The sequence below is a fragment of the Natator depressus genome, chromosome 5 (assembly GCF_965152275.1).
Source record: "Natator depressus isolate rNatDep1 chromosome 5, rNatDep2.hap1, whole genome shotgun sequence".
Lineage (NCBI taxonomy): Eukaryota > Metazoa > Chordata > Testudines > Cheloniidae > Natator > Natator depressus.
The window spans coordinates 79714393-79725350 of NC_134238.1; the positions used below are offsets into that span (position 1 = coordinate 79714393).

The 10958-nt window shown below is 36.2% G+C and overlaps 1 protein-coding gene across 3 annotated transcripts in view; it reads left to right on the top strand.

Annotated features, from left to right (window-relative positions):
• Positions 1-10199, top strand: part of SLC12A2 (solute carrier family 12 member 2) — a 101243-nt gene extending 91044 nt beyond the window's left edge. For 2 of the 3 annotated variants that reach the window (XM_074953065.1, XM_074953066.1), the window contains 5 exons: positions 535-646; positions 2675-2761; positions 5017-5152; positions 6201-6268; positions 7300-10199. In XM_074953065.1, coding sequence (XP_074809166.1) covers positions 535-646; positions 2675-2761; positions 5017-5152; positions 6201-6268; positions 7300-7435 — 539 coding nt within the window. In that variant the 3' untranslated portion in view covers positions 7436-10199. Of the gene's footprint in view, positions 1-534; positions 647-2674; positions 2762-5016; positions 5153-6200; positions 6269-7299 lie in introns of those variants that run through there. The other variant, XR_012639584.1, reaches the window with a different exon arrangement.
• The last annotated feature ends 759 nt before the right edge of the window (positions 10200-10958 follow it).

Sequence of the window (10958 nt, forward strand, 5' to 3'; positions counted from 1 at the left end):
AGTCATGGACTGTGCTGGGGAGGGGGGTTGGTGGGGCTTGGGCAGGCTTCCTATCCAGCTCCTGGGAAGTGGCAACCCCAGCTCCTAGCTCCATGTGCTGCCTCCTCTCCGTTCCAAGTCCCGGATCTGCAGCTCCCATTGGCTGAGAACCGTGGCCAATCGGAGCTGCAGGGAGGGACGGGGGATTGCTGTCACCCTTCCCGGGAGCCTTCCCCTCCCAGGTAAGCACCGCCCCACACCCCAGCCCTGAGCCCCCTCCACAAACCCAAAGTCCTGCTGCTGGGAGGCGGAGGGGGGCGGAGGTGGCCGAAACTGCCACAGCAGCAGCCGGTGCTCCTGGCCCAGGGCTGCCCGAGCTACTCAGGCGGCCCCTAGGTCAGGTGCACCGGCCGCAGCAGAGAATCCATGACCTCTGTGACAAACATGGAGCTTTGCTCCTACCATATATAAATTGTTGCTATACACTATTAAATAGAAAGTTGACACTGCATATTAGCTACTCAGTGTATTTCTAAATATTGTGGTCTAATGCAGGTTTGACATTGTTGATTCCTTATCTTCTGACAACCAAGAAAAAATGGAAAGACTGTAAGATCAGAGTGTTTATTGGTGGAAAAATAAACAGGATCGATCATGACAGGCGAGCGTAAGTTAACCTTAATTTTAAATAAAACATTTATGGTATTATGGAACTTTTTGTAATCAGGCACAATAGATAAATGTTTTTCTTATTTAATAATGACCTTTTCCTATTACACTTGAATTGGGAGGTACCTGAATGCTAATTTATTGGTATTAGTTAACATAGCACATGATCATGTTTAAAATAACAAACAGCATTTGAAACATTTTTAAGCTACTTTAAACTTTAGAGATGTAATCATAAAGAAAATGTTGCCTTTACTACTGTTGTGTTTTTTTCCAATTTGGCAAATACTTTGTTTCTTGCTGTGTTTTTAAAGGGAGCTGAAACTAATATGACCAACCACAACAGATCATAAATGTTGACTTGCATTCACAAGATAAGTCTAAGAACCATTATGATGGTATGTTAACTACCCCACTTCTGCAAGGTTAGAATAGTCTGTTAGGTTAGGGCAACACCTAGATACAAAATGGATAGGTGCCAGATATCTCATCTAATATGGTAAAGAAACAGGGACTCAAATTGGTAGCCCTAGCTCACCTTAGTAAGAAAAGGTCACAGAATTGGGCCTTAAATTAAGATAGGTCTACTGAACTGTGGGATATTTACAAGTTTTTCTCATTCTTTCCCTAAAAAGTAATACAGGACAGTCGAGGGTGATTACAGAAGAGTTTGACTATTTAGTTTAAGATTGGACATGCTTATAAAAAAAAAAGTGGTAAATTTTGCACCCATACTGTAAATATCCTTGAACAGAATGAGAAGGCATTCAAGAAACTGAAAGGTACGTTAGGGCCTTAAAGATCGCTCTTGTCAGAATTACGGTGGCACTGATGGCATATCTCAGTGTTTCCATCACAGATATCTGTAAGGCTGCTACCTGAAATTCTGTACACACTTTAACAAACCACTAACCTCTTGATGTGGCATTTAGATCTGATGTTTACTTTTGGAGGGCAGTTCACCAGTCCCTGCTTAAAATTTAACAAGAAAGAGACCACTTGGAAGAAGAAGAAAATTATTATAGTAACTACAACTCCTCAAGAACCTCTACATAATCACAATTCTCTCCCATCTTCTTCTTTTACTTAGAGTTCTACTCTCATAGGACTCTTGGGTTTAGCAGAAGGACTGAAGAGGTTGAGACTACACAGTCTTTTTATAACCTCTGCTCCAAATATTTGGTGCCATGCAAAGGTTTTTGTATGGCCCCAATGCGTACTATGTTCCAGACAGTTCGGGATGCTCAGGTACATCCTGGTATGATTATATAAAGGCAACTAGTTCTTAGAGAGCATTACTATAGTGTGTGTGTTTGTTTACAGCAATTTATTTTTATTTTTTAAAAAGTTCCCCTAGTTATTTTTCTGAAAACCCTAACACTTAAAGAAAATTAATGCTGCATTTCTAGTGATGGGAATTAAAAGTTTGGAAAATCTGTTTGGTTCTGTTCTGTAAAACAGCTGTCTGGTTTACAAATAAGTTATGGTATATGAACCTTTTGGCATAACGAGAATGATTGATTCTGTTGTCCAAAAGTTTTGTGTAGGCTTAAGTACATAAAGCTAGGCTAAATCTCCTCCTGCAGCCTCTGATGAAGCACTATTTTTGTTTGAATTACTCTTAAACATCTGGAGACGGCATGTAATTTTTGTTGCAGGAAATCCCAACGTCTGGTGATAAACAGATCACAAACTAAACATTTATTTTGTGTTCAGGTGTCTCAGTTTTTTATGGGCAGTTTTCAGTGAAGTGTTCAGTTCCTTAAAAACTTTAAATACTTTGTATTAAGCATACTTTTAAATGAGCCATCCAGACATGCCAATGTCTAAACAGAGCATTTGTATGATTTTTGTTGAAACCCTTGCCCTGCCTCATTCTCTGTTTTTATGCTTACCTGTGTAGTTCCAAATTAGATTGCTTTTGGAGTGAATGTCCATGTCTCTTTGTTCTGTAAAAACAGCTCTATAAAAATGTTAACTGACAAAATATATTATATAATATATATCTATATTTTTTGAAATTTAGGATGGCTACTCTGCTCAGCAAATTTCGGATAGACTTCTCAGACATCATGGTACTTGGAGACATTAATACAAAGCCAAAGAAGGAAAAGTGAGTTGAAAATGTTCCAGAAAGACACCTCATTTACTAGTTGCATTCTTCATTTTTCTGTTGTAACATGAAAAGCAGTATATAATTCTCTACGTATGTATTTTGATAACTAAACTACATGGTTACAAAGACATAAGCTTTCAGAGAACAGTGCAGGTGGGGAGCTCCTAGTGCCACGAATTCAGTATTGGTTTAGAATCTCCTAATTAGCAAGATACCACAAAAGTGCTAGATTCTAATTCCAACAAAACGAGTTAACTACAGTAATTCTACCCTAATTGAAATATGGTAGAAACTGAGATAAAACTAGTGTATGCTTCTCTTATCCATAGTCATATACATCTCTAAACCCAAAATAATGATGTGTATAGCCTGATCTTTAAATCAGTTGTGTGTCAGTATTAATCAGCTCAGTGAATGCATGAGAAAATCCAAGTCCTGCTGAAATTTTCTTATCCAAAAGAATCATTAAATATTTCTGTTTCTCAAGCTTGAACAATTTGGCTGCCTGCAGTTGATTCCTAATACTACTAGTGCCATTTTATGATGGAATGTCCTATAAGACCTAAGAGATCAGAAGATTGAGCTTCATCTTCCACCTGAAATCTTGTCCAGTGTATAAAAGTTATAAAATGTGTCCAAATGTCTTTTGAAAATTCTTGTAGCAGAGTAATCTGAGCCAGTTGCTTTTCAACATAGCCTGGCAGGTGCTGGAAATATTTGTCTAGAATTCCTAAAATGAGTTGTACATATTCATTATTTTGATGGATAAGTATTAATCATCAGAAACTTTTTGATAAAATATTTATACTGAAACTATATATTGTAGATGAGCAAACTATATAGCTTCCTAGATTGTCACTAGTCTTTGTCTTTTTTAAATATCCTAATTGATATGACAGCTGTTGGGGGCAGGTAAAGCATTTTGAGACACATGTATGTAATCTTCAGGGACTCACAGCAGAAATTGGCACAAAGTGATGCAGAATTTAACTCCAAAGGTGCCTAAAGTACAGAGTCTTAAAATTCAGCCATGGAGGAACTGCTTAACCATTTTGAAAATCAGGCTGTTTAGCTTTCTATCTTTAGCTGTACAGTTAGAGACATTTTTGATCTCGGATAAATTTAATATGCACAGCAGATATGAGCCTTGTGCATGTCTTGAGCAAATTCCCTAAATGGCCCCTGATGTGGTAGAGTTCAGGCATCTCTGCAGTATGACCCATCCATGATAAATGTACTGGGCCAGGTCTTCTGCCCTATGAAATCCCATTTGTGCCTGTCCAGTAACACAAAGTGGATTTAAAGTTACTTTAAGTGAGCTGCTGGGAATTCCCACAGAAATTTCTGGATGGTGTACGTCTGTCTGTCACCTTTTCATATCCCCATTAGGTAAGAAGCATGCCTGGGGCAAGAGTGAGTGTGTCCAGAGTGTGCTGAGTTCCAGTATTTATGATGCATGCTGCAGTGAATTTTACTAAATTGTGAAGTATCTACAGATAGTTTTTTAGCACAGAAATAGAGTTTAAAGTGACTGCATGATAACAGAAGTGTGGTTTTTTTTGTTTTGTTTTTGGTCTCATTTAATACTGGTGATCCATGGAGTTAGTTTGATTTCTTCACTCTGAGATCATGTGTTGTGTGATCTACGTAGAATAATAAGTGTAAAATGTATTTAACCAAAACTTTTGTCATCAAAATGTAATTGAATTCCAATTTCTCTCATATCTACTTGAGTTAAATTGATAGCTGTTTGTTTTTTACCCTTCTTCATTTCCTTATATCATCAAATTTCTAGAAGGATAATACTCTCCCTCTTGAAGCTTGTAATTTTCTTTTAAAACGTTTTTCTTACATTTCTATATGGAGTTGAAGCCAGTGTGGCACTTCCTTCTCTGGTAATGATCTTCAGTCTAGATTGTTTGTTAGAAAAAACAGATCAATTTTTATGTAAATTTTGAAATCTAAAAGACAGTTCCCACAGTATTAAGTTTGATAGTTAACAGCTGCTTAAAATATTAATATTCATAGGTGTTATTTATTTATCTTTCACAAACTAGCAGGTTTCTAGTATCAAAACACAGGAATGAGAATTTCAGTTGACATTACTTCTACTAGTTAACCACAAACCATACAAGAGTTGACTTATATTTAGGAATATTTTTCTGTTGCATGGAAAATCACAGTTGACACTTACAAAGAAAAGAGTAACAGTATCTATTTTTAATGTGAATATTGGTTAAAAATCCTTCTAGTATTGCAGCTTTTGAAGAAATGGTTGAGCCATTCAGACTTCATGAAGATGATAAAGAACAAGACATTGCAGATAAAATGAAAGAAGATGAGCCTTGGAGAATAACAGATAATGAACTTGAGCTTTACAAAACTAAGGTACCCCTTTATAACTTTTAATTATTGTGTTGGCTGTTGATAGAGTGGTGATCCTACTGTGTCCCATATACCCCATTTTAATGAGCTGATTTTTTTTTTTTTTTAAGTTTCTTTGCTCCATTACAAAGTGGGTGTGGTGTGAGAGAAGTCGGGTGGGAAAAGGCTTGAAAACTCCACTTGCTCATTCATCATTGGACAGTAGGAAATGTTCCCCGCGGGGCCTAAGTCATCACTAACTGCAGAAATTTTAATTTAAAAGGGATTTCTAGTCCCAATAATTAAAAAGATAACCTGTGTGGGTATGGACCAATGCAGTGTTCTTTCCTGAGTCTGTAGCCAGCTTGATTGCTTCTGCAAATATAAACACAGGGAGACTAACAGCTGTTATGGTCTACTGCTGCTGTTCAGAACTCTGTGGAAGCAGAGCAAATACAAGAATTAGGTAAACTTGACTTTTGGAGAAGCAGGTGCTGGAGCTGGGAGTAGAAGAGGAAGATGAGGACCCAAAATGGTGACTTGAGAAAGGGGTGGATTAGTACAGGAGTCTTGGATAGCAGGCACAGGCCAGCACAGCAATATCTAGAATGCTGAGGGAGGGTAGAGTAGTGGAACCTCACAACAGGTGGTTCTAGGATGTAGATGTCTGTGGGGAATCGGGAAATAGGAAGGAATCTTCTTCTCCCTTCCAGCAGCCAGAAATGTCTCCGGGCGAGGGCTTCACTTTTATAAGTTGCTAGCTAGAAACTGACATGAGTGTTCAAGAACAGAACCTTGGAAGGAATCCAGCAACCTCTCTTGTTCTAGGCAACTGAGGGGGTAGAAGTTTGGACAGAAGGGACATATGTTTACTTTACAAACCCGAGTGATTTATTAAAAGTTGGAGGGAATGATACACTATTTTAAACAACACAGCAATCCATTTTGACCTCCTTTTGCACATTTCTTGCATAAATAAGAATTGTCCTTGATTCTGGATTGTTGAAATAATGAATAGATCTCCCTAACAAGTTTGGGTTGATTTTTTTTTTTTTTCCCATTTTAATTACAGAGCTACCGCCAGATTAGGTTAAATGAGTTGCTGAAAGAACATTCAAGCACAGCTAATGTAATTGTAATGTAAGTAAAGGTTGACTGTTTCTATACTATTTTCACAGTGATACAGTAACTCTATTACTATATCGGTTACACAGGTAATACAACTTATTTTGTGTATTATCCTAGGTACAGTCTTTTAGAGTACAAGGTGGAATTAGAGAGAGAATGCTTTGTAATTTGGCTTGTGACACTTACAGGCATTCTGCTGCTTGTGTATTAATTGCTCTCCATTGCCTTCAAATTGCTCTTTAAAAAACAAAGATATTCTATCTACAGTAACCATATATCCCATTTGCCTATATCATACCTGTCTCTGCATATTCTTTGTACTGTCATCCCCACTTACAGTGCAATTGGATTACAAATTCTTCAGTGTAGAAATTCTTCTTAATTTCACACATCCTGCTCTCTGTACAAAGTCATGTAAGGTTTCAGTGCTTTCTGAAGCAGTAAAAAGATGAAACTTGAGCAATACAAATAAAGATTTAACTGTTTCCGGTGAGGCAAGAATTGAAGGATTCCACTAGTACTCTGGAGGGGCTGGTGGCAGAGTAATGTGACTATAGACTGTTGTAGTCTGAAGCAAAAGCATTATCTTGGCCAAGATTTGGAGAGTGACTGTGTTTCTCCAAGCGAGGAGAACCATTCTGAATGAAGCCACAAGAGTGAAATGCTGATTCCATCACCTCTCCAGCCCCACCCTTGGAAAATTTCAAGAGTGGGTAGACTTAAGGTGAAACTTGAGATGCCCCCCCCCCCCCAAAAAAAAAAGTTACAATTGAGTCCATGTAGCAGAGTATGTTTTTTTTTAAAGACAGTTTTGGCTCAGAACTAATTAATTTCTTTGCACTCAGGATTGTGAACTGACTATATGTAGCCTAAAAAACCGAAAAGGTTATGAAATGGGTTAGAATTAAACATGTAGTAATTTCTACCTTTTTATTATTTCAAATTGTATTTTTTGTATTTATGCAGTACTACTAGTAGTCTGACTTGCTTTTTAAACCATTCTTCTTTTCCATTTGCTTTTTTCTTTCTTCTTCAAATTGTAGGAGTTTGCCAGTTGCACGAAAAGGTGCAGTATCTAGTGCACTATACATGGCCTGGTTAGAAGTTCTATCAAAAGACCTGCCACCAATCCTTCTTGTTCGTGGGAATCATCAGAGTGTTCTTACCTTCTATTCCTAAACATACTGCGCAACGTGCAACTGTGATGAAATGGTACTTCAGTGCCTGGAAGAGAGTGACTAAGATTATTAACATCACAAAGGCAAAAAGTGACTCTTCTTTCACTGTTCCACTGACTTGAAAGCACACAAGGAAAGTCACTATATTTCTAAAGTTGTGAAATCTTCAGTTTTATTCAAATTCTTCTATAACTTAATCTTGCTTAATGGGGGAGGATTCCTTGTTAGACTGAAGAACAACAAAACAAGCTTTTTCTTTGCTACTTGAATAGCAGCAATAAAAGTGTTTTTATTTTTGATCACTGAAAGGATTATAGATTTATAAAAGCCTTTTAGCCTTGAGGTGCCTTCTGAAATTAACCAAACTGCATCTATACACCCTATTTTGTACATTTAGATAAAATGTCAACATCTGCCTTCAACTAAGACTTTAGCTCAAACATCCTTTAGTTTCTAGTCTCTTCCATCTTGCAATAAAATGAATGCTGCTTTTCAGTCTTCCATCAAGCTGTTATTTTTAGTACTGTGTTTTCTATTCAGAATGTTTTAATGATACCTGTTAGATTTGAAACAAAGGTAGGGCAGGTCAGTTGGAATAAAAAAATCATAATGTTATTGTCCAAGACTTTGTACTACTGAACTTGTACCCTTAAAACTAATTGTGCTAGACAAATGATGGGAGGACCTTTTTTCTCAGATTTGACATTGTGCCCTTCTTTCCATTCAAAATTTGATATGCATATAACTTTGGCTATCTTGGTGAAGGTTAGTGTGTCAGTCTTTAGCTCTAATATGTAACTGTATTTCTGTTGTAGGCTGAAGATAGCTTTTTGGATTATTTTAGGTTTTTTAAAGAAGAGGACCTGTCTTAATTCCTGGCCTTCAGATCTTGGTGTCATTTATTTTATTTGAAGAAAGTGTTAACCTAAGGCTTGAAGGAGCAAATATGAGCAATGTGATGCCATCTAACAGAATACTGTAAACACTATGTGGAATCTCGCTACACCATCCAATGTCAAATGTAAAAACTAAAATTCGGAATCTTTCATCAAATGGTTAAATGGACCACTGGTTATTAGGGGAGCTGTTTTTAGGTCAGTTCATTCAATTGTCAGATCTCACATTTAGTCTTACTAAATAAATACTCAGGCTTAATCTAGAAATTTAGACCATCATACATGATACTTTACACATTTTTCATGTTTAATAAAAACTGCCAATTTGTGTGTCCTTCCAGTGTATGTTTTGACTACTTTCTAATTTAGTCTTCTAACACATAAATAAAAATCTTCACTTGAGCCTTTATACAAAGGTGAGTAATATGAACTGTTTTTTAAATTCCTATATATTTTTCAGGAAAGGATTGGCTAAAAACATTTCGCAACCTCTAGATATTAGTACTGGGCATGTTACTGGGTCACATTGCTAGTGTTTCAATGATTTTCATTGAAGATGATCCTTAGAAAAGGTTTATTTTTATGCTTAACATAGCATTATATTAAATACTCACTAATAGTTCCTTTTGAAGGACAAAGCTATTAGTCATTGTGAAGTAAGATACAGCTTGAAGTAGTGACAATTGGAGATGTGTTCTACGCTTTATCCACAGTGCATGCTGTAGTCAGGTCATTGGTAAGTCACAAAATCTCCATTTTTGCAGTTGGTTTCTACCAGTCTGGATCTGAATTGGTTAAATTGTTTCAATTTTTTAAAAGCAGCATGTTTTGCTGCCAAGTACAAAGTAAATTAATGCTAACATGGGCCTGGTTAAGACACAATTTATAATCAAACAAATTCTAATAGTGCTGTTTAATTACAGAAAAAAAATGTAACAGCCTCATTGTGTCTGTTACAGGTTTTGCAGTGCTTGTTGAGGTGGTAGGGATGTCTCCTTATTCAGTGAACATGGAATCGTTGCCATGTTTTCGTTCTTTTTGTTTTGTTTTGTTTTTAAATAGATGGACAATAAGGCATGAACTTAGTGCTGCTATCTTGAAAATGTGCACAGGTACACTTATTTAAAGTTTTTGTCCATTCAGGAAACCATTGCTTGTTATCTGTAATGCAGGAACCAAATGAAGTGTGTGCATACATGCATATATGTGTATAAAATTATATAAAATATATCTAAATATGCATTTGGGGATGGGGAGGGAATTGTAGTCTGTAAAATAATGTAGGATGCTTTTCACATATGCACTCTCAAAACTTCACTAACACTAGACACCAGATCAACAGTTTCAAGATTTATTGTAACACTCTAATAAACTTCAACAGTTACTAGTAATTGTGAGCAACAGATATTAGCTAGTGACAGTCATTCCAATTTCTATTTAGTCTATATAAACTTTGATTTTGAAGCCAAATTTTTTTAAGTTCCAATCATTGTTAATGACTTGAAATATATAATTTCTCATTAATGCATGGCAATTGCATTATTTCTGTTGATGAAATTTCTTTATGGGTTTAGAAGGAGCAACCATAGCTGAAGAAATCAATTATTTATTTTTTTGTTCATTTGACTGTATTTAGGTTTCTTTTCTTTTACATACATTCTTTTTATATGCTTTCCTGACATTACATATTTAAAAATGAACTATGGAATTAATTTAAAGATTTGAGCTTGGTTGGGTATTTAGTTATCCACTGGGTTTGAAAATGTAATATTTTGATAATACTGTACTGTAACTGTCACACATGCTTTTCTAATGTTTTAACATTGAATATTGCAGTTACTACTTTGTACAAGGGGACACTGCAATAAAAGGAAGTGAATTCAATAAAATTGTCCAACATAGTCTATTTTTATTGAAAAATGTTTGCAGTATTTTCAGTCCTTTCCTGATGCATGACAAGCATGCTCTGTGATTCCTGATATGTGAATTTGTGTACTGCAATTTTGTAATGATGTCAGATGACCGCTATTATACTAAATATAATATTTCTAATTTACCACGCTGCCAGTGAATGGTTTGGGGGCACAACTGGTGGTGGTGTCAAATGGCAGACCTACTCTCTACCAAGTTAATGATGTCAATTGGCTTAGAAAGAAATAGCATCTAACCTTCCTGAGCCAAATGCCAAACCTTTGAAGGGAAGATATGTTTACACAAAATAACTCCTTTCCCTGTCTTCCCCCGCCCCCCCAAACACTGTACATTCCTCAAAGTCCACTAGAAAGAATGCAGACCTACCCCAGTATATAGAATGTTGATAATCTATTTGTTAAATGTGATATTAGATACTTCAAAATGTACTCACAATAGGTATGCTTTTTGTTTCTTTGCCTCTGAATGTATTAGATGCAACTCCTAAATATTTTTTTTCTGACAAACTGACAGACTTCTTTGGAGTAACCCCCAATATTTCCATTTTACCGTTCTCTCTCTATTGTGTTTTAAGGCTACATTTTCATTGCTTTCTAGTGAAAATATAGAGAGAAGAGACCATTAATTTATTTACCTGCTCATGAGTTTTAATTTTATCTCTCTATCATTTAAATTGTCATGTTAAGTTCCCAAGTT